This window comes from Littorina saxatilis, linkage group LG5, assembly GCF_037325665.1.
Source record: "Littorina saxatilis isolate snail1 linkage group LG5, US_GU_Lsax_2.0, whole genome shotgun sequence".
Taxonomy (NCBI): Eukaryota; Metazoa; Mollusca; class Gastropoda; order Littorinimorpha; family Littorinidae; genus Littorina; species Littorina saxatilis.
Window position 1 is genome coordinate 5,418,005 of NC_090249.1, and position 24,183 is coordinate 5,442,187.

Genomic DNA, 24,183 nt, shown 5'->3' on the forward strand with positions numbered 1-24,183 from the left:
GCTGATATTGATGTGTTTTAATGTGGTTTTGCGTTCATGGACAGTCACAATTACATTTCTCACTTTGACATACTAAGCATTATTGTATTGTATCGTATAGAATTGAATTAAATTGTATTTTATTGTATTGTATTGCAGTGTACTGTACTACATTGAATTGAATTGAATTGAATTGAATTGAATTGAATTGAATTGAATTGAATTGAATTGAATTGAATTGAATTGAATTGAATTGAATTGAATTGAATTGAATTGAATTGAATTGAATTGAATTGAATTGAATTGAATTGAATTGAATTGAATTTGAAATTGAAATTGTATTGTAATGTTTTGTAATTGTATTGTATTGTACTCACATCTCTGTCTGGTCGCAGAGCAGACACAAACTCCTTGTAGTTGATGAAGCCATCTCCGTCCTTGTCAAAGATGTTGGCCACTTTCTCCATTTCCAGTTTGGATGTCTGGAACCCTGCAGTCACACACATAGAAATCTGAACTTGTTGCTCAGCTCACCACACTTTAACCTGTTGGCTTCCAGTAAATGTTTGTATATAAAGCAATGCCTGTATTTCCCTCAAATGACAACTAAGAATGTGGCCTTGATGTATAGATGAATACACCAGACAAAAATGAACATTGTGTGTGCTAAGTTGTTGCTGTTTTTCTTCTTTGTTGTTTATTGAACAGTTTGTTGCCCGTTAAAGCAAGTTACCCAGGATGTTAGCTGACGTCCTACAGGCAGTGAAAGGGTTGATGGCACACTCTTTTTCGTGAAAACAGTTCGGCTCACCATCTCAGAACTGGCCAGGCTTTAGCACGGGATTAGACCATCCCTCCACTTGGTTACATACCATCCCTCCACTTGGTTACATACCATCCCTCCACTTGGTTACATACCATCCCTCCACTTGGTTACATACCATCCCTCCACTTGGTTACATACCATCCCTCCACTTGGTTACATACCATCCCTCCACTTGGTTACATACCATCCCTCCCCTTGGTTACATACCATCCCTCCACTTGGTTACATACCATCCCTCCACTTGGTTACATACCAAAACTTAACAGCCTGGGTACTCTCTGTGCACTGTTAGAATTGTTTTATGAATTTTTTTTGTAAAGGGCACTAGGAGGGACTAGCACATACATATTTCAATATGATGCAAACCGTTTCACCCCAGGGGGCAGAAAAACACAAACCAGGGCACACAATGTAGTGTACTCACTAGAAGAAATGATGCCGTCGATGAACTCCTTGCGCGTGACGCGGCCGTCGCGATCCCTGTCCTGGCGGCGGAAGAAGTCCATGATGCGCGACTTGTTGTGGTTCATCCAGCGCAGGTAGCGCTTGCGCCACTCGTCAAACTCAAAGTTCTTCAGACGCTCCAGCTGAAACAAACTCAGCTGTCAAAGTCTATGTCAACATGGAGGTTTGTGGAACTTGGAATTGTGTTTTTCCGGTGTCTATCTAACGATTTGTTTAAGAGGAAAACTAAAAATGAGATTCCACTGAGAAAGTTGATTGTGTATTCAGATTGCTCTAGCTGAAACATTCTGCTGTCAAAGTCTATATCAACATGGGTGTTTGTGGAGCGGGGACTCGAGTTTCTGTTTTTGTTTGATTGTGCTTTTGTGAGACAACTGAGAAGCAAATTATCCCATTCCAAATTTTCTTTGAGTGAGTTTCTCAACATTCCACAATTTGTAAGCTTGACTGGCACCAACATATCTCACACAGACGTTCTCGACTTAAAGCATCTCAGTACCGCCAACTAGAGAATAAGAGAACAAGAATTTATTCCGCCATATAGCATAACAGCCATTGCTATTTCTCTCGCATCAAATCTCTCACCTCGTTGAGGTTATCCAGGGCGTCCTGCAGCCGTCGCTGTCTCTCCATGGCCATCAGCCACACGTTGCGCCATCTGTTGAACAGTGCCCCCACACGGGGATTGCGGAACTGAGGTTCCGGCGTGCGGCGTCCCGAGCCGTGGTCCGGTGTCTGGCGCCCTGAGATGTCTGGCGTTCGGCGCCCGAAGTGTTCCGGAGTGTGACGACCAAAGCGGTCGGGTGTGGTACGACCACTGGCTCCCACTCTGTGCAGTGGAAAAAAAGAGAGATTATATGCAATTAGCACAAGTCATGAAACCAAAATAAAAAAATCAAGAATAGTAGGTTAATGGAACGTTTCGTTTTATTAATAATAAAAAACGCTGGCGCTGGACCCGAGTACTCTTCAGACTGGCTCGCTCCCCCAGTATGAAAGTTTTTGTCTTGTGCACGTGGATTTAAAAAAAAAATATATATTCATTTATTTTACACAATTAAAAAAATTATTAGAGTAAAATAAAACATTAAAACGTTCATAATAAACAATAGTAAACAAGAATTTTAAAAAAAATTAAAAAATAGACCGCTCATGCCGGGAATCGAACCCGGATCACTTTGGCCATAGGCGGACGTGCTTTCCACCAAGCCACCAACTCTGACAATTTTGCCAGTGAACTCAAATGCCTAGAGTGCTAACTTTGCTCGTTCAGGTCGCGTAGCACGCGAACTGTGAGTGGCACACGCACGCAAAGTCGCTGGCTGTTCTATTAGCCGAACAGCAGTTCTATCCCACCGCGAATTGCGCCCACCGCCAAGAGTCGTTTTTGTGGATTATTTCGCATTTAGGTCCCAGGTAACATTATGAAGTTTTAATACGATCAATCGGACCTATTATCAAGTTAGTGTATCAACTTTTGAACGAACTGCGCCCAGTATAGTTTCCCAGCAATAAGCTGTTAAGTCGAGACAGACAGACACACAATTAAAGTCTGTTGGACCCTAGTACTGCGTACTCGGGGATAAACGTTCCATTAACCTACAATTCTTGTTTTTTCATTTTGAATTTTGGAACGTCAGCAGGCTCTCTGTTTTTGTATTTCATGAAAGCAAAGCAAATGGAAATACAGTCTTCATTGTGAAAGGGACACTGAATTAGCCTTGCATTTCTTGCAAAGACAAGTTCCACAAAATGAAACTGTTAGCCCTATTAAGTATCAATCCTTGTCAGTGATGTGAAGGACAGATATCAGATCTGGCGGCAAGGGGTCTAAAGCGGCTATCGTCCTATAGTAACTGAAGAGGTCACGTTTGCAATAATTGTCAGCTTACAGATGATATTTTTCTGTCATAGTTGAATATTCAGTGTAGTCATGCATCACTGATAATCCAAACCACAAGGAACGCAGCCACTGAACAGTACAGCATTCCCTGAGGCAAACACAGCTGTTTAGAGAAAGACTCACCTGACAGGTATTTTGCGACTGGGTGTGAGAGGTGTGCTGGACCTGAGCACAGGTATCTGAGAACTGGCTTCGTGTCCAGACGTAGACGTCCGACGCTTGTCCGCCTTGATCAGACGATCCACGTCTGGTTGTCTTGATGACATCTCGTTCTGGAAATCCTGTGGAGAAAAAAATAAATTAAAAAAATACAGACTTGGTTTGCTTGGATACACAAACAGCTACACCCTGACTGATCATTCCCACAGATACACAGAGAAATCACAGCAGGTTTTGCTCTATTCAGTTTGGTATGAAGGTTTTTTTAACTAGTATTTTTATTTACAGCAGTTGTGTTTTTGTTTTGTGAACAGATTGCTGCCTGAGTTACCAAAATCAATGACAGTTGGATCCAGTCTGCATTCAACAGATTGGTGACTGCTAAGCGCAGTTGAATGGAAAATTTCCTAAATAAATTTTCATTTAATTAATATACTTACCCGAATCACATTAGCATTGAGTCACCTGAGATGCTTATCACTGAAAAACGCTTACCCGGCTAAAGAATTTAAAGGGAAGCAACCCCATCACCAAAACGAAAGTGAAAGTAGCTTTGGTAATGGGCCAGTACACCGGGAGTTACCTCCCATACGGGTGTATGCCACGTCACTTCCTCTAGGAACACGTGCCTCTTATCATACGGCTTTAAAAAATCTTAAAACCATAAGCGGGGCAGGTGGGAGGGAATACAGTATGTGATTCGGGTAAGTATATTAATTAAATGAAAATTTATTTAGGAAATTTTCCATTAAATATCATATTCTTACTCCGAATCACATTAGCAGATAACATCAACAAGGCGGTGGGCTAGAAATGAATCAAAACTCACCATCAAGTTCTGGACAGGAACTGGCCTGCTGCTATGAGCGCTGGAAGGCCTCTGGAGCCATCCTGTCGAAGAGCTGTGACGTCCCGAAGATAAAAGTTTATAAAAACATCTTCGGAACGCCAATACGCAGTTGTCAGCACCTCCTCTAGACGTCTGGAGCGCAGAACTGCCAGAGAGGATGCCCACGCCCTCGTTTCATGGGCTCGGGCCGAGTCAAGTGGCAAGGAGGGCATAACCCCCCCCCTCTTTGTGCGACTCCACTCATAAGCCTGCTTGATGAGCGAGGACACCCACCGGGCCAACGTTACCTTCGACAAATCTTTCTCGCGCCTAGTAAGGAGAGAGATAAACAACAACTTCTGAGAACTAGACCGAATCGGCTGAGTCCGGGCTAAGTACAGACGAAGTGCCCTCACAGGGCAATTGACCGAATCGGGGTCATCCGGGGCCAACGCGCTGGTCAGAGCCTTAACTCTAACCAGCGGAGAGGCCTGCCCCGGAGACTGATTCTTGGCCAGGAAATCAGGCCGGAAACGCAAAGATGCGGAACCGTCCGGCTCAAAGGAGATATCTCCAGGCTGACCCGACAGGGCGTGGACCTCGCTACCCCGTCGGGCCGTAGCCAACAAAAGGAGAAACAGCGCTTTGCGAGTGACATTGAACAGACTGGCCTCGCTTAAAGGCTCAAAATCCGCAGAACGAAGGAATTCCAGGATTAAAAACAAGTCCCACTTGGGAGCGGGCAAACGAGCTTTAGCTTCCTTAAGAGCAGCCCCTTTAATGACTGCAGCTATAACACCCCCGACTCGAACAGAACGACCAATCTGCTTAAGAGTCGCCGAGATAGCGGAGCGCCGGACCCTCAGCGAGGAGACTGAGGCGCCCTGCGAAGACATGAAAGAGAGGTGGTTAGCGACCTGAATAGAGCGCGGAGCCACCGAACTCACCCCTCTAGCTGAACACCAGGCAGTCCATGCCTTCCAGTGGGAAGCATAAACTGAAGAGGTGGACGCTCTATGCGAGCGAGCCACCAAGTCCAGAGTCAAAGACGACGCCCCAGAGCGCTTCAGCGAGTCCCGAACAACTTCCACACGTGAAGCTTCAGAAGACTGGGCTCCTCGTGTGGAATGCCTGTTCGGGGCTGCACTAGTTCCCCTCGCACGAGTGCGAGAGGAATGGGGGGCCCTTGGGCGAGCCGAAGAAGATCTGGAAACCAGACCTGCGACGGCCACAGAGGAGCGACCAGAAGAAGAAGGGCCGGCTCCTCCATCTCCGCTTTCCGGATTACTCGGCTGAGTAACGGAAAGGGAGGAAAGGCGTACGCCTCCAGACCCGTCCAGGGAAAGTCCAGAGCGTTCACTCGCCATGCCCGAGGGTCCGGGAATGGCGAGACGAACACCGGAAGCCTCTTTGAGTACCTTGTGGCAAAAAGGTCCACCAGAGGCTTTTGGACCTGGGCCCAAAGGCGAAGCAGTGCCCCGTGAGTGATCGTCCACTCCGACTGAAGCACTGTACCGGAACGACTGAGCGCATCCGCCAAAGTGTTCAGCCTCCCTGGCCGAGATCGTGATATGATGCTGAAAGCACCACACCAGGATCTCGCAAGCCCTCTCCGAGAGAGACGGGGACCGCGAGCCTCCCTGCTTGTTGATGTACGCCGCCACTGTCATGTTGTCTGTAAACAGACGAACATGTTTGGCGTACAGGGAGGGCAGAAACTTGGCCAGAGCTAGAGCAACTGCCTCTAGCTCCAGCAAGTTGATGTGCCACAAGGACTGCTCCGTCGTCCACAGACCGGAAGTAGTCTGAAGATCTGTATGTGCCCCCCAACCCTCCCTGGACGCATCTGTAAAGAGGTCCAGGTCGGGGAGGGGCACGACGATCGGAACACCTCTGCAGACCCACTCCGTGTCCAACCACGGAAGGGTCGCAGACTGGAACCATCCCTGCAAAGGGATGAGGGCGTCCCAGTCCACCAGAGGAGAGTCCACAAACGGCTTCAGCGCGAACTGAAGCGGACGTTTGTGGACCCGGCCCAGTGAAACCAGAAGAGCCATAGACTCCATCTGCCCCAAGATGGAGGCGAGCGAGCGGATGGAAGCCATCAGGAGAGGTAAAGTGGAGCGAATCTGGGCTTGGAGCTTGTCCACCCTTCTCTGAGAAGGCTGGACAGTCCAAGCGACCGTGTCGAAAGACATCCCCAGATAAGTGAATGTCTGTGACGGGGTCAGCTCCGACTTTACCCGGTTGATCGAGAACCCCAACGAGTTGGATTCTCGAAGAACCGTCAGGGTATCCTGCGAACAGCCGCTCTGGGACTGGTTCATGATGAGCCAGTCGTCCAGATAAGCCCGCAGACGGATACCCTGGGACCTCACCAGTGCACAGACCTGTCTCACCACCATGGTGAAAATCCATGGTGCGAGAGACAGCCCGAAAGGGAGTGCGCGAAACTGGTAGATCTGATCTCCCCACCGGAAACGAAGCCATTTCCGGTCGGCCGGATGCATAAGAATGTGAAAGTATGCGTCCGTGAGATCGATCGAGGTCACCCAGTCTCCTGGGCGGAGAGAGTCTCGGACAGAGGCTGGCGTCTCCATCTTGAATTTTATCTCCCTCAAGAAAGTATTGAGGAGAGATAAATCCAACACGGGACGCCATCCTCCTGATGCTTTGGGAACAGCGAACAGACGCCCGTAAAATCCCAGGGAGCTGTGGACCCGAACTCTCTCCACCGCGCCCTTCTGCTCCAGGGAGGCAATTTCCGACTGCAAGACGGAACGTGCTTCCTGCGAGAAGGGGGGCTTGAACCGCGGAGGCACTCGGGTAAGAGGCGCCTTTTCCTCCCGCCAGAGTAGACGGAAGCCCGATCTCACCACTCCCACAATCCATTGGCTGTCTACTACCGACATCCAACGAGAAAGTGCCCGGGAGGGGCCTCCCGCCATCACCAAGGTGGAGGGCGGGAGGGAGGTGAGATCGGGAGCGCTTCATTGGGGGTGTGGCTTACTTCCAGAGCCGCCACGCCCCCTCCCCGATGCCGTCCTCTTCTTCCCACCACGAGCGGCCGGCGGAGCCTGCCGCTTCTGAGCTGGCTTGGGGTTAGACGATGTCTGAGCCTGCTTCTGTTTAGAAGGCTGAGACTGTTTCACCCCCTTCAGAGTGTAGTCAAGGAACTGACTGTCCTTGTTTGACTGAATCTCCTTCTGTCTGGCATCCAGTGCCAGCGGACAGAAGAGAGACTCCTCTGAGACCGGGGAGACTCTCAAGGTCTCCCTAGTAGCCAGTTCCGTGAATTGGGACTGCGAGAGGAAGAGATCCCTCCTGCAGAGTACCGCTTGGGTGTACTGCAGGGAGGAAAGACGCAATTGTTCCTCATTGACCTTGGCCAATGCGGCCAAAAGCGCAGAGACATCGTCCGCATTCTGTTCTTCACTGAGAGTGAAAGGAACTAGCGAATCGGTCAATGCCCGAGACAGAGCCCGAACGAGAGTCTCCGCAATGGAGGACAGTTCGATCTGCCGACGTCCAACCTCCTCAGCAGAGAGGAGGGAAGCCTCGGAAACCGGCAAAACCGAATCACGCTTGATCGGTTTAGTCAGAAGAGGCAGCAATTCCCGGGAAACCGGAAGGGTAGCCCTAGGGAGTGCAAAAGACGCCAGCCAATTCTGGCTCTGATTGGGCATGCCAAGCTTCCTATTGGCCGTAGGCACGAAGGAAGAGGCTTGGGCAGCTGAAGCCACCCACTGCTGAGCTGATTCCGGAACTGGACCAAAAGGAAGCAGTAACGGAACAGGCACTGGCCGAATACCACTCCCCGCATGTGCTGGACGAACCAGTGAATGCGAAAGTTGGTAAGCCACTGACGGAGACTCGGCGAACCGGAAGGAAGAAACATCCTCCTGTGCCGGCCGGAAGTCCGCCATGGCAGAAGGAACGAATGATGCGGAAGAGTCCGCAGCCACCACCCCTTCAGGAAAATAACGAGACGTTACTTCCGCCGCGACGTCAAGAACAGACTTGAGCTTCGACGGAAACACGCCCCGCGACTCCTCGCTGACCACTGATGGAGCATCAGAATAGTCACACGTGGAACCATGACCGAAGTCACCAGTTCCGGAAGCAGAAGCATGCCCTGGCAAACCGGAAACCGGAAAAGCCTGAGCACTAACGTCATCCTGCCGCCCAAAACCCTGTGAAGGTAAAGGGTAAGCAGGACGACCATCCGCAAAAACCGGAGCTGGATGAGCTGACGTCACTCCCCCGACTGAGTGGAGTGATGCCTGCTCAAGCCTAGGCGCTTGAAAGCCGGAAGGCGCACGCTGTAATCCACTATCTGGTATCCGGAAGGAACCACCAGAAGAGGAAGAAGCGTTTCCGGCCGAAACCGGAAGTGTAGTCAACGGACCCGCAAAATGCGGAAGTGAAGACTGCACTGGTTGACTTCGCGATCCGGAAGGACCGGAAGTCAGTGAATACTCCATCCTGCCGCGACCGCCGTAGCGTGCCGGAGCGGACGGATCATCACTTCCGGCAAGTGCCGGAAATGCGGCAGTCGAAACCGACTGCCGCCGCTGTTCGAACAAGTCCGGGGCCTCGTAGGTTATCGCCGGAAATGAAAGATCAGCAAGGTATCGGTCGTGACCCGATGCGAAAGAGCTGTCCCCCGAAGGAGAACGTCCAGGCGCCTCACGAGGGCTATCGGACCAGCTCTGCTTACCAACCGACGCTGAAGAGGGAGGACGCTGCTTTAAGCCGGAAGTGGAGGACAAAGACACGGAAGCCAAAGCCCGGACGTCACTGCCAGATGCCGGAAACGCCGAACTGCTGGCGACGGAACGCTGAAATTCTGCCTGCACCAAGCTGCGGATTTCTGGAACCAGTGACTTTAACAGAGAGGAAACCAACGCACCTTGTCCAGGTGCTAACAAAGAAGACGAAGTCTCCGATGTAGAGACAGGTGCAGAAGTAACAGTAGCGCTAGGCGCCGCAAAAGAAGCAGAAGTAGTAACAGCGCTAGGCGCCGAAATTGGTACAGCCAACAAAGTGTTACGCTCTTGGTCTGTAACAAGTAACGTTGCTTTGGAAGAGGAAGACTTAGCCTTAATTTTCCCCTTGGGGTCCGACTTGCCACGGCGCTTGTCTGAATCAGACATGTTGACAACAACACGTGGCAACGCGAAAAAATTTACTGAAACATAAGTCTAAACGACTGGAAAATTCAGTAAACACACGCACTAATGCGTTAACAAAATACTATAGCTAAACTTGCCCCACAAGCAGAGGCACGGAGAGCTACAAACAAAGTCACACGAGCTAGAAAACTAACTCACACAACAAAATGGCGACACGCAAGACACTGACACAAACGTCAACAACACGTGGCAAAGCAAAAAGATTTACTGAAACGTAAGTCAAAACGACTGAAAACACAGTAAACACACACGCTTACGCGTCAACAAAATACTAAAGCTACACTTGCCCAAACAGAAAGAGGGCACGCAGAGCTACTAGCAAAGTCACACGAGTTAGCTAACTAACTCACACAACAAAATGGCGAAACACGCAAGTCACTGACACACAAGTCCGTAAAAAACGGACAACGTACAGTAACGAAACAGCGCAAACAACCAACAACAAACGGGAACGAGCTCACCAAACTGTAGGCAAGGCGAGCAGACAAGCTGGGTAACGTGGCCGGCGGGTGTCACTCAAACACACAAGGTCAGCCACAGAGCGTCAAAAAGTGAACCGTCCTCTCCGAGGTGAAAAAGACGTATGATAAGAGGCACGTGTTCCTAGAGGAAGTGACGTGGCATACACCCGTATGGGAGGTAACTCCCGGTGTACTGGCCCATTACCAAAGCTACTTTCACTTTCGTTTTGGTGATGGGGTTGCTTCCCTTTAAATTCTTTAGCCGGGTAAGCGTTTTTCAGTGATAAGCATCTCAGGTGACTCAATGCTAATGTGATTCGGAGTAAGAATATGATATTTAATGTGGGATTAGATATACACAGTGCAGCAGCAACTTTCTGTTGGCTTTTGCACCTCCGCAATCGCATCTGCTAATCACAGGGAATTACCAATATGACAGATATTCAGGGGTGAAAGTTATGAATATTCAAAATCAGGAAAATCAGCGAAGAGACACCCGAGACTATGTGTCTCTGATCTGTTCAAGTTTTGTTTAGATTTTTACATCCTTTACGGTTGTTCCGATTTTTACATCTTTACGGTTGTTCCGATTTTTACATCCTTTGTGGCTTGAAAATCAGAAAAATAATTACAAAAACTTAATTCTTAATTCAGGAATTCGTAATTCCCACATGCGAACTTGCATCCCAGGATATTACATCTATATACCCAAACATTCCGGACTTGTAAAAGATTGAATATTCCTCACTTGATGTTCTTTGAGCAGATCCTGGATGACGGTCATGTCCTCGGGGATGGGTTGCTGCTCGCGGTCGGTCAAGGTGACCTCTGCCCCGTTCAGCCAGGCTAACAGCTCCTCCAGCAACACGTTGCTGTTGCGAAGGTCGGCCAGGCCGCCCGTCAGCCGCTGGTTGCGTTGCTTGCACAGACCACTCAGCTGTAGGGAGAGAAAGAGAAGGTATTAGCTGTAGCTCCAAATGTGTTAATTCAAACTGGCATTACTGTATCCCAAAGATATAGTCAAACCTGTCTAGGACCACCCAAAGGACCAACCAACAGTGGTCCTGATGGATAGGTAGTCAATAAACTAAATAATAATAATAATAATAATAATGATTATTTATACGCGCACACTTTCCCAAAGGGAAGCTCGTGGCGTTTACAAAGGCGCTTCATGCATACACTCGTACGTAACAATCTCACAACCTTACATTCCACACAATCAACCGTACAAAAATAATAATAATAATAAAACAAGTACAAAATAAAGGATAATAAAGCAAATATCTAACTGTACATTATTAAAAACTCTAAAAGAATATTATACATCGGTGCCAAACATTTTGTACAAGGTGAAGTAACTGCTTCTCACTGATCAGCAGAAAAGGCGGATCGGAAAAGGTGGGTCTTGAGGGAGCTTTTGAACTGGGTCGGGGTATCAGAATCACGGACAGAGAGAGGCAGGCTATTCCAGGTTAATAGAAGGAATGAACCTGTTATCTGCCAGTAAATACTTGTACACAAAGCATTACCTGTATCTACCTGATTTGACAACTTACAATGTGCCTTTAAGGTATAAATGAATACAGCACGCACACATTATTTGTTTGTTGTTGTTCTTCTTTGTTGTTTATTGAATAGTTTGTTGCTGGATATAAGCTGACGTCCTACAGGCAGCAAAGGTCAATGTATGCGTAACTCCAAATGTGTTCATTCGAACTGGCTTTACACTGACCCTAATATATACAAATGGAGTCTTAAAATTAAGGTAAATCTACGAAGGTTATGAACAGAAATCTAAAAAAGCAAGGTCTTGGAAAGGAGGAAGTCTTAGATTGGGGGGGGGGGGGGGTCTTCAAAGAGGGATTCCACTGTATGAAAACTCAAGTCCTCACTGACCTCTTCCCATCGTGCCCGCAGCACGGACAGCCACTGCTTCATGACGGGGACAGCGTCGGGGTGACATCGCTTCATGATGTCCTGGCCGATGTTCAGTGTCTCCCGCAGGTTGGCCTCCTGTCGCATCAGGTTCTCCTCAAATTTCTGTCAAACAAAACATACAAAACATACAGTTCACAGACAGACCTCAAAACACACACACACACACACACATACCCCACTACAGTACAGTGGTACCTACGATGTGAAACCCCTCTGATGAGAGGATACCTTTCTTGAAAGGACGTTTCCTGTTGTCACATTGTTTTTTTTCTCTTGACCTTTCATGACAGGCCACCTGCCATGTAGGGATACTTCCCCTGCTCGTCCTAATGGCGTCATTCATCACAGGTACCACTGTACCGCTTGTGTACATCCCTCTTTGCCTCACAAGGTGTTCTGAATATGTTAATTTGTGAGAAATGGCTAGAACACAACTCTGCTCTTGATCAACATAACATGCTACGTGAAAATAAAAACTGTGAATGCTTTGCAATGATATCTATGAGACGAAAAACCGAGGTCCCTTCGTGTACACTACATTGGGGTGTGCACGTTAAAGATCCCACGATTGACAAAAGGGTCTTTCCTGGCAAAATTGTATAGGCATAGATAAAAATGTCCACCAAATACCCGTGTGACTTGGAATAAAGGCCGTGAAAGGTGAATGCTCGCCCTAATAGGCTTGAGGTTTGCTGGCCGATGTGAATGCGTGATATATTGTGTAAACAATTCCATCTCACACGGCAGAAATTAATATGTAAAGCGCATTGAGCATATATATGATTATGCGCTATAGCAAATGTCCATTATTATTATTATTATTATTATTATATGCATGGGCCAATGCAGAATGTGGGACTGACGGACTTTATACTAAGACATTTGGATAACAAACAAACTAACGAAAAACGAACAATAAAGAAGATTTAAAAAAAAGATATAAACAACAGCTAGAAAGAAAAAAAAACCGTTGAAAACCAGCCAGTTATCTACTTCGTAATGCTTTCATAAAAGAACAAACCTTGGCCGGACCAGACCATACCCATACAGAACATAACACACAAAATTACAGTACGGACACCCACCTTGTGGTCGTCAATCTGTGTCTGGATCTGGGTCTCGTCGTCAGGAATGGATCCCTTGTAGCGCAGCTGTCTCTCAGCGTCCGCCAGCCAGTCCAGTAGCTGCTGAGATTTCTTGTGGAACTCCTCAGCCTAAAAGACAGACAAGATAGTCTTACTCTCTCCAGCTGAACTTGGCCAGAGGCACCTCAGTTCAAGACACATAACACAATAATTACTCCTTGTGAATGAACTTGGTCAGAGACACCTCAATTCTTGTAAAGACTCGATCTTCTTCTTCTTCGTTTTGGGCTGAAACCCTCCACCGTTAACTCGGCCACAAGTTGCGACTGGAATTTGAACCCACGACCGGGCGGGGATGTAGCTCAGTCGGTAGCGCGCTGGATTTGTATCCAGTTGGCCGCTGTCAGCTTGAGCTCGTCCCCACGTTCGGCGAGAGATTTATTTCTCAGAGTCAACTTTGTGTGCAGACTCTCCTCGGTGTCCGAACACCCCCGTGTGTACACGCAAGCACAAGACCAAGTGCACACGAAAAAGATCCTGTAATCCATGTCAGAGTTTGGTGGGTTATAGAAACACGAAAATACCTAGCATGCTTTCTCCAAAAACGGCGTATGGCTGCCTAAATGGCGGGGTAAAAAACGGTCATACACGTAAAATTCCACTCGTGCAAAAAACACGAGTGTACGTGTGAGTTTCAGCCCACGAACGCAGAAGAAGAACCCACGACCTTCCGCTTGGGAGACCGGCGTCTTATCCATTAGGCCACTGCTCCTGTCCCAAGACTCGATCTCAGACCTTCCAAAAGAGTGTGACAGTCTGTCTTCAGAAACTATGTTCATTTGTACAGCCCTGTAGTTATAAGACTCTAATTCGGATTAACTTTTCATTAATTCTACCTTGGAAACAAAAACTGTTTGTGACTTCTTCAAGTCTCTGTCTTAAAAGCAACGTCAGGTCAAGGACACAACATGTCATTCCTTCCTCCAACTTTGTTCTCATGTCTAACAAACTCTTAAAATGCCAACTTTATAATATTCTGGCAAAGTAGGCCTACCATAATCTCTAAAAATCGGTGTCAAATTCCCAATAGTTGGACCATCTACACAAATATCTTGGCAAAGCTGACCCAGCCAAACCCACCAGTTTCTGTGCCTGCTCCAGGCGGTCCTGTTTGCTGACGGAGAGTTTACAGACGCGGTCCCAGGCGGAGCTGAGCTCGATGAGGTCGGACTGCAGGTTGGACGTGTCGCCCTCCGCCTTGCTGATCAGCTCTTTGGCCGACTTCTGCACGAACTCTATGGTGCCCGCACGCGCTCCAAGCTCTGTCTGGAACGCCTGGAAGATAGAGACAGAAAAGGGGGTCAACTATCAGATCATGCTTTCGCTGTTGTAAATATCCCACCCATTTCCTGAGTTCTACAAATTCTGAAAGGACAGAAAGGATTTAAGTCAGAAAAGGACATTTCAGGTGTGATTTACATGTTTGTCCACCTGCTCCAAATTTTCAGACCAATGTTTACATTGCCACAATATTACTCTTTTGGGGGGGGGGGGGGCAGCTGACAAAAGGTATTGGTCCTAGACTAAGAAAGTTAACTTTTTCACAACCCATACAAACCCGACAACCGGCACGGTTGGCCTAGTGGTAAGGCGTCCGCCCCGTGATCGGGAGGTCGTGGGTTCGAACCCCGGCCGGGCCATACCTAAGACTTTAAAATTGGCAATCTAGTGGCTGCTCCGCCTGGCGTCTGGCATTATGGGGTTAGTGCTAGGACTGGTTGGTCCGGTGTCAGAATAATGTGACTGGGTGAGACATGAAGCCTGTGCTGCGACTTCTGTCTTGTGTGTGACGCACGTTATATGTCAAAGCAGCACCGCCCTGATATGGCTCTTCGTGGTTGGCTGGGCGTTAAGCAAACAAACAAACAAACAAACAAACAAACCCGACAAAGTTATTTTGGGAATTTGTCTTTTGAAACGTTAGCAACAAGACAACGTGGTCACCCAAGTCTTCCAAACAGACAGATCAACGAACCTTGTGTGTGTCGAGGAATGAGTTGACGGTGTCGAGATCGCCGTGTACGGGTGAGTCATCGGACAGCGTGGGCTCCACCCTAGCCAACCACTCCAGTAGGGCGTCCAGCGCCTCGTTGAACTGACCCGACAGCAACAACCCCTCCTCCAGCTTGCGTTGCCTGGAAAAAACAATTGGACATTTTCATTACATACAATACAACACAACACAATGCAATAATATTTAATTATCTAAAATGAGAAATTTGATTGTGGCTGGCAATAAACACACAACATTAAAACACATTGATACAAGCACCTATTACACACGCACACACACATATAAAGTGCCATTTGAAGGTTTGCCATTTGCCATGTTTGACAATTACTGTATTAGGGGCACAATTTTTACTCTCTATGTTCTGTAGCCACTTGAAATGATGTCTGTCTCTGACTTCTTCAAGTCTTCATCAAAAAAGAAAGATTCTCAGCTGTTGTCAGATTCTACACTTTCCTACAAGCAAAAACCTGATAGCTTATTTTATTGTGAGCCCACTTTACCTCACAGATACAAAAACATCCACACCACTTGAAAGAGATCGCTTTCACTGTCAGAACTCACCTGTCGACAGACTTGCCACAGACAGAGTTCCATCGTGACTTGAGTTCTGTCAGCATGGCCTGGATGGTCGGCACGTCGTCGCCAGGGCAACGGTCCTTCAGCGTGCGACCAGCTTTGTTCACTCCGTCGTACACCGGCTGCTTCCCGCCCAGACGCCGCTGGAACTCCTGCAAATAGGTAAGCATGTGGTATTTCAAATCCGCAACAGACAGACTGCTAACTACATAACATTCACAAACACAGTGCCAACCCCCACCCCACCCTGAGATACAGCCACATCTTATCTTAGGTCGCATACGGAGCTAATTTTCTTTTTTGTCATTTGTTTCATAATGAGTTGTCCGCCTGTCCACTGTAAGGCCACTGGTTGATGTACTTGTGAATACTTCAAGTTTTGTCCTTTGTCTCATAATGAGTTGTCCGCCTGTCCACTGTAAGACCACTGGTTGATGTACTTGTGAATACTTCAAGTTTTGTCATTTGTCACATAATGAGTTGTCCGCCTGTCCACTGTAAGACCACTGGTTGATGTACTTGTGAATACTTCAAGTTTTGTCATTTGTCACATAATGAGTTGTCCGCCTGTCCACTGTAAGACCACTGGTTGATGTACTTGTGAATACTTCAAGTTTTGTCATTTGTCACATAATCGAAAATTTTTAATTAAATTTTGATTTAATATAATATACTTACCCAATTCTTATGAATGCATTGACTTTAGTCCCACATGCTAGATGTCGAAAAACCTCTCAAATTACCTGCCCTTAGTAGGGTGGTAACCAAGCTAAAAGCGACGCCATAGCCGTTGCTATGGCCTGACCTTGCTCGGTTACCCATAACACCCTGCGCACCACGTGAGCGCCAGCATCCGTAATAATCATTCGAGACTATTAGTCAAACAAACCCCCAAGGACATAATCCAGCGGGGACGGATGGGAGGGTATTAACTATAAGAATTGGGTAAGTATATTATATTAAATCAAAATTTAATTAAAAATTTTCGATTTAATCACATATTCTTACTCCAATTCTTATGAATGCAGATTCCTCCTAAAGGTGGAGGGAACCTACTTATGTCCTTGTAAGAACCTGCCCTGCAGCCACTAAAACCAGCAATGAACTGGAGCCGTCTAGCCGCGTGCAGGAGAAATCCCAAAGATAGAAACCGATGAACACCTCATCTGACCTCCAGTAAGCCGTTTGCAAAGCTTCGCCTAGGCGACCAGAACGCAACACGGCAATAAATGTAGCAGAGCCCCTAGAGAGAGACAAATAAAAGATGTCTCTTTCGCTCCATTGTAAAGACATAAGAACCTGAGCTAAAGCTCGTGGTTCCCAAAAGACAGTAACGTCAAAAAAGGGATTAAAAAAGTCTAACCAGACAGTTAGAAAATCCGAATCTCCCGGAGCGAAAATCCTCCCAAGAGGAGGGAATCAAACACCAGAGGATATTGACCAGGTTTCTGACACCCCAAAACCTGGCCAAAAACCGTGAACAAACGGCACCAAAAGCCCTAAGGCTACATCCTCTGGCAAACCCCAAAAACGCATGCGCCTCACTGCCCTATAGGGCTGAGGCCCAGAGTAAGTAGAACAAAGTCCCACGCGCTAACCAAGGGGGAGCCTCTAAACCTCATAAAACAAGGTCCTTGATCATGCCCACAAGAGGGCCATGAGCCACAGAAGAGAGGCCTATTTGTTTCAAAACAGCTGAGATAGCCGAGACGCCGGAACCTCAAAGAAGAGGCCCAGCTGCCCAAAGCCAAAACTGAAACAGAGGTGAAAAACCACCTGGCTTGAGAGAGGGGCGCTAAGGAGTTGCACCCCCGCTCTAAATCCCCAATTGGCCAAAGAGGCCAAACAAGGAGCATACACAGATAAAGTGGAGGAAATATATGCTTCGTGCCCAAAGAACAGAGTAAGAACCCATGATCTAAAACACAAACAGCACGCCTCCAGACCCGTAATCAGATGGGCCAACCCCTGAGCAAGCCCTGAGAGGACCTGCTGAGCGAGTCGGCCCGATCGCAGAGCTGGCCGGGGAGAAATTCCCCTGAGAAAATGATTTAGTGTGAAAACCCAATCAGAATCCCTTATACTCTGTCTGACAGGGAGTGAGAACTTGCTCACCCCAGCTAGTTCCCATAAGAAGCAACAGACGAATTGCCCGAATGCAACAGGACATGCCTGTAAATAGCCAAAAAGGAAAGGCTAGCAGACTAAGAGCTACTGCTCCTAACCTCAGGCAAAAGAGAAGCCCAAGGATTCACGTCTACATCACAGCCTCAAGACTGCAATCACCATTGCAGGCCCCATCTAGACGAAAACGCATCCAAAAAGCGGTCTAAGTCCAGGGGGAAACAAAGCTAGGGAAAAAAGTCCCCTGAGCGATCCAAAAGGATTCCAGCCACCTTCCCGCGTGGAGGAACCCACTCTGGAGGAGGACCCTCATGTCCCAGACCTGTGAGGCCGAACCCCCCAAAAAACTTGAGGAAAGACTAGAGGGCCAGCAAAGCTATCGATACCGTCCGACCAAAGATCGGGTCTAAAGACCCCGCAGAGGCCTGCTCTCGTGCCAGTCTGGCAGTGAAAAGCGCTAAAAGCCTCCCTATTCTCTCTTGTGTGAAGAATAAACCTTCCAAGAGACAAAGTCGAACAGCATGCCCAGGTAAAAAACCTGGGATAAGGACAGCTCGGAATTTTGCCTGGTTACTGAGAGCACCAGGCAAAAAGCCTGGTTCAACACCAAAAGGAAGTGCAGCTGACAAGCTGATTGACCTTGAAAAAGCTCAACCAGCCCCCGAGATAGTCCAGAGACCAACACCCCCAGAAACCGAGCCCTTTCCTGTGTGCAGAAACGCAGAAGGAAAGCTCATGAGAGAGCACCGAGGAAAATCTCAGCCAAAGCTGAAAGCTCTAGCCCATGCCGACCCACCTCCCGCAGAGAGGGAGGCAACACTGAACCAAAACACCCCTTTGCAACCGGGAGCGCATAAATGCGCTGCCAGAGGTCCACGAAGGAAGGGAAAGATTCCAGCTATTGAGTAGGTCTTAACAACCCCCGAAAAAGCCTGACCCTTGCTTCCTCCAACCAGCATGAAATCAAACCCCTTGTAGAGGAAGGAGATCACACCAAGCAAAAACAGTGTGGGCCTAAAACGTCACCGAGAAACTTCTCCGCTCAGTGACTACCCTAGCCCAAGCTGCCAGCAGCCTGGCTAAAGCCTTAACCAAGGCATCCTCCCTAACCCAAAAGAGCGTTCAGGGAGGAAAAGATTGCCTATAAGAAAGCACAGAAGAGAGTCTCAGCCAAAGCAGAAAACTCCAAACTATGCCATCCTAGCTCCTCCAGAGAGGAGAGGGAGGAGTAACATCATGAAAACTCCATGTTCCCTGTGGTCTGTAAACGAAGCCAGAAACTAGCCCCTGGCAATAAAAAGTGCAGATCAGACCCTGAGCCTGAAAATTCCCTGCTATCTTCTTCCGCACTAAAAGTGAGGACGAAGCAGCCTGAAACCCCGAAGCCAGCAGTCCCCTGCGTATAAAGCAGCGGGAAAGGTGTAGGCTGAAGACCACTATCCTAAGGTGCGGAACAAGCCAAAAGTGTGGCATGAGGTAGGCAATCACCGGAGACTCAGCAAATGAAACAAATTGCGAGAAAGCCTGTGAAAACCCAAAGCCATCCCGGAAGAGGAAGGAAGAGAGACACCCCCAACCTATCCGGGACAAAGTAAACTGCAAAGGCAGCCGCTCTATGTATGGGAAGCCTACAACCAGTAGGCAACCCTATACACTACCCCTCCTCCAACAAGGAGTCCGAACCTAACCACCAGTTGTGTAAAACACAAAAGGAGGGGAGACCGGGGAGGTCGCGCACTAAATACTCCTGCCGATAACACCGCCAAGAGTGTGGATGAAAAGCGTGATCAGTCTCTGACTGCCAACCCAACACCGCCCACCTGAACAAGAGGTGGGGGGAAGAGGGGTTGGTAACTGGCACAGATCTCTGCCGAGAAGGAGATAGAGTGGAGAAACAAGACAAAGCCGGGCCCGGCGCATCTTACCCCACCCGCTGTGCGAGAGAAGCAACCCAGTGCTAAGAACCAGACTACCTGGTTTGAACCACAACTCACCCCAAGTGGGGAGGGGGGTGGTCCAGCACAGCCGCAACCCCTAGAGGGGGTAAGGACTGAAACAGAGAAACGGCCGTAAACGGCCGATCCTCGCTCGTCCACCTGCCAAAGTCAAGTAGCCCTATCACTCACCCACCCCTAGGAGGGGGGGGGGTGACCTATGCTGGCTAAGGACAATGACCACTGGCCAGGTGATACTATAGCCGAGTCCCCGCAGACCATTGTGAATACAAAGAATGGGAGACTGGAGAGAAAGAGTAAATTCTGTCTCCGCCTGTCCCAGGTAGACAGCCGGCACAGCCCGTGCAGAGAACAAAACGGAGCAAAGCTCATTGTTCCCTGACCACTGTGCGAGACACCCTGCCGAGAACAAAAGAGAGTCAAGCTCATTGTTCCGCGACCGCTACCCGCGACGAGCGCGGGCAGCTAACACAGCCACCTGTCCCAAATGGAGCAGAGAAGGAGTATGTAACGTAGCCTGGAAAGCCGTACATAGCACCCCCGCTGTGTAGAAAGGCCTCGAAAGATGAGGAGAACGATTGTCAGGCCAGGCCATAGAGGCACAGACTGTGAAGACAGTCTAACAGCGCCCACCCCGTCCAACCCAGAGGGAGGGAAAGGGTGGACCCGCGACAAACGCGGGCAGCTAACACAGCCACCTGTCCCAAAAGGAGCAGAGAAGGAGTATGTAACGTAGCCTGGAAAGCCGTACATAGCACCCCCGCTGTGTAGAAAGGCCTGAGCCACCCCATGCCCCAGATGGGGAGGGGGGTGGCTCGTCACAGCAGTAAGAGCGACGGAGAGAGACGAACCGAGCAACGGCCGACCCCCCTCCGTCCACCTGCTGTAGTCCTATAGCCCACCGCCCGCCCACCCCGATAGGGGAGGCGAACGATTGTCGGGCCAGGACAATAGAGGTACAGACTGTGAAGACAGTCCAACAGCGCCCACCCCGTCCAACCCAGAGGGAGGGAAAGGGTGGAACGCTACTCCAGCCCCCACCCGATCCTGCCCGGTGGGCGGGAAAGAGTGAGCCACTGATACCCCCCCCCCACCCTGCCCCAAACGGAGCAGAGAAGGGGTATGTAACGTCGCCTGGAAAGCCGCCACCCGAACGCGCCCGGGGGGCGGGAAAGGGTGGGAAGCTAACACGGCCCCCTGCCCGCAAAGGGCAGAGTGGGACAAGCCCTGGCCGTGACTTACCGTGCCCCCCCACTCCCCCTTCCTCACGGTAAGGGGGCTGCATGACCGACCCAGCAGTGCTGTTTTAAAGCAAGCCGAGCGGCCAAGGCAGGCGGGGAGCTGGCCCCCTCTCCTAAAGGAGAGAGTGCTCGCGAACAACCCAGTCTACCAGTGGCAGAAAGGACTGAACCGAACTGGCCGTTTGCACCAGGCGACGGTGCGACGCAGGAGCGCCCCCCCTATCCCCCCCCATTGGCGGGGGGCTGCGTAACACACTGTGAAGTACCGGCGGTAATCAGAGTGGTTAAACGCAGGCAGGGAGCAGGCCCCCCCTCCGAAAGGAAGGGGTGCTCGAGAACAGCCCAGAGCCACCAGAGGCAAAAAACGGGCTGAACCGAACAGGCCATTTGCACTTGACCACAGTGCGAAGCTGACGAACGGGAGGGCGGGAACCGCCGATCGCGCCTGAAACAGCTGAAAACACAGACCAAAACATCGTTAAGTCCCCCCAAAAGGAGGACATTGACTGATTCCTCTTACTCAGAGAAAGGGGAAAGAATAGCCACACGGCCACCCCCCCCCCCCCCCCCCCCCCCATCAGTCGCACCGACGACGATCCAACAAAAAGTCTATAAGGAGCCTAAAGGCTGATTAACCCCAACAGGGGAAGCGAGCTGTGAAAGAACTGAACCCACCCTCGGAGGGATAGGAACATAAAAAGAAGTGCTGTTTGACGGATCTACGACCCGCATAATAGGCAAATCAAAGTTCTTAGGCTACTCTTAGGTATAGTTTTCTAAACCAGGCTAAGAGCCTTGTCACCTTCCAGTCTCGCGCCAAGTTTAGCTTTGTTGTCGGCCATTTTAAGACCGGCGAAAAACAGTCACCCAGAACAAAAAACTTCTGCGTGCGTGTTCAACACAAAGCTATCAACATTTATACCAAACATACACAGGAAAGATCTCACCAAAAGGTAGACGGACAGGTAGACCCCCAAGAACCGGCTAGTCTCAAGGACGAGCAGGCATGTGAAGGCCAAAAGTGAGAGCGAAATTCGGACACGTCCACCGTGTGTTGTCGAAAGTCGAGAATGATTATTACGGATGCTGGCGCTCACGTGGTGCGCAGGGTGTTATGGGTAACCGAGCAAGGTCAGGCCATAGCAACGGCTATGGCGTCGCTTTTAGCTTGGTTACCACCCTACTAAGGGCAGGTAATTTGAGAGGTTTTTCGACATCTAGCATGTGGGACTAAAGTCAATGCATTCATAAGAATTGGAGTAAGAATATGTGATTAAATGAGTTGTCCGCCTGTCCACTGTAAGACCACTGGTTGATGTACTTGTGAATACTTTAAGTCCGCCTGTCCACTGTAAGACCACTGGTTGATGTACTTGTGAATACTTCAAGTTTTGTCATTTGTCTCATAATGAGTTGTCCGCCTGTCCACTGTAAGACCACTGGTTGATGTACTTGTGAATACTTTAAGTTTTTTTGTTTTGTTTTTAATGATATGTTCCAATAATGAACCTGTCTTGTTTTTGTGTGCTTTTTGTTTGTTTTATCATACCTTGTGTTTCATGATCTGTGCCTTGATCTTGTCGGGGTCGTTGCCGATGGTTGTCTCCGACTCCAGAGCTTTCTCCGCCTCCACCAGCCACACGATCAGGTCCTTCCACGTGTCCTGGAACTGTACAGAAAAAACAGGACAAATAATTATATGATTGAAGAACTTAACGTGGAACTGTTGATAAAAGAGATGACAAATAATTATATCATGAAGAATAGAACATTTTAAATGCGAAATACACAGCTGCCAACCCATCACTGTGCCTTTTAGTAACATCAGGTGCAATTTTCATGAGCATCATAACAACATTTGTAGGATTTTTTTTTCTAAACAGGTTTTTTTCTATTCTGCCATGCATAATGCTCTGTTTCTTACTTTCTTTATTTGGTGTTTAACGTCGTTTTCAACCACGAAGGTTATATCGCGACGGGGGGAAAGGGGGGAGATGGGATAGGGGAAAGGGGGGAGATGGGATAGAGCCACTTGTTAAGTGTTTCTTGTTCACAAAAGCACTAATCAAAAAATTGCTCCAGGGGCTTGCAACGTAGTACAATATATGACCTCACTGGGAGAATGCAAGTTTCCAGTACAAAGGACTAAACATTTCTTACATACTGCTTGACTAAAATCTTTACAAACATTGACTATATTCTATACAAGAACCACTTAACAAGGGTAAAAGGAGGAACAGAATCCGTTAGTCGCCTCTTACGACATGCGGGGTGCAGAGAAATAAGGATGTGGAAAAGAAGACTTTTGGTAAGTGAAATAAAGGTGATGGATCCAGTCGGGTAGAAATAAGTGTTACGACTCAACTCCAAACAACTCTTGTTTAGCCGAGACTGAAATATTTTGTTGCACCATTAGGGTAAGAGTCTACGAGACCTTGGAGACGAAGTAATGACGTCACTAGTATGAGAATCTACATGTTGGATCAACGTCATTACTGCGTCATTAATATGCGAATTTACGTAACTCATGGAGTTGCATCGTGGGATGAAAACAGTTATTTGGAGGAAGGAAACGTGAACCGCTAACCATTACGGTCACTATTTGCCGGGTACTGAGAGGCTACAAGTGGGGAACAAGAATCCTGTGTAACCACCGATGAAAAGCCGCCTGCACCTAACCTACCATCCCAAGGCCTGAGATGTAACCCGCAGCCGCACAGACTCGTAGAGTAGTGTCCGGAAAGGAGCATCAAGAGGTAAGGTGTCGTTGTAATATCGAGCGCCCATCAAGGAACAGCTATTATACACTCACATCTATGTCGCATATATATTTTTTTAGAATGTTTAATGAAGTTAATCATAAACGTACATGCTGCAAGTTAGTTCGGCATATAGATCTAGTATTTTATTCAGTAACCATGCTTGGTTTGTCTGCGAACTGCCCGACATGAAGATAGGGCAAGAAATCAAAATTAACCTTGATCCTAGGATACCGTTGTTAATAACAAGTATTACCTTTGATCCAGGGGTTCGAGCGTCTAGGATCCGCTGGGATAAGGGTGAACTAATCAAGCTACGCCACCAGTGTGATCCACCAGCGAGGAGCAAAAGGAGTTTGTCTACTAATTATCATCATCATCCAGTAATCTTCATCAAGTTCGTCACTGCTACGGTCATCATGTGAATCCAGGCTTCCATCAGGACATTCGGACTTGTAACTAACCAGCCCATTTAAGATAAGTCCAGTTCGACATTAAACTAGCTGTCAATGCAAGAACAATTAACTATGAACGCAAATTCGTTAGATCTAAAATAGAAATAGTTTGTTAAAGAATCCGGAAATATTACCAACCAATAAATTTATTCATTA

The 24,183-nt window shown here is 48.3% G+C and overlaps 1 protein-coding gene across 4 annotated transcripts in view; it reads right to left on the reverse strand.

Annotated features, from left to right (window-relative positions):
- LOC138966148 (microtubule-actin cross-linking factor 1, isoforms 1/2/3/4-like) overlaps window positions 1-24,183 on the reverse strand; it is a 186,924-nt gene that overhangs the window by 15,101 nt on the left and 147,640 nt on the right. For all 4 annotated transcript variants that reach the window (XM_070338260.1, XM_070338261.1, XM_070338262.1 and 1 more), the window contains 11 exons: window positions 22,363-22,482; window positions 15,479-15,645; window positions 14,879-15,038; window positions 13,984-14,178; window positions 12,844-12,972; window positions 11,717-11,860; window positions 10,566-10,754; window positions 3,297-3,454; window positions 1,856-2,099; window positions 1,230-1,392; window positions 357-469 (listed from right to left, as the gene is read on the reverse strand). In XM_070338260.1, the coding sequence (XP_070194361.1) occupies window positions 357-469; window positions 1,230-1,392; window positions 1,856-2,099; window positions 3,297-3,454; window positions 10,566-10,754; window positions 11,717-11,860; window positions 12,844-12,972; window positions 13,984-14,178; window positions 14,879-15,038; window positions 15,479-15,645; window positions 22,363-22,482 (1,782 nt within the window). The remainder of the gene's footprint in view (window positions 1-356; window positions 470-1,229; window positions 1,393-1,855; window positions 2,100-3,296; window positions 3,455-10,565; window positions 10,755-11,716; window positions 11,861-12,843; window positions 12,973-13,983; window positions 14,179-14,878; window positions 15,039-15,478; window positions 15,646-22,362; window positions 22,483-24,183) is intronic.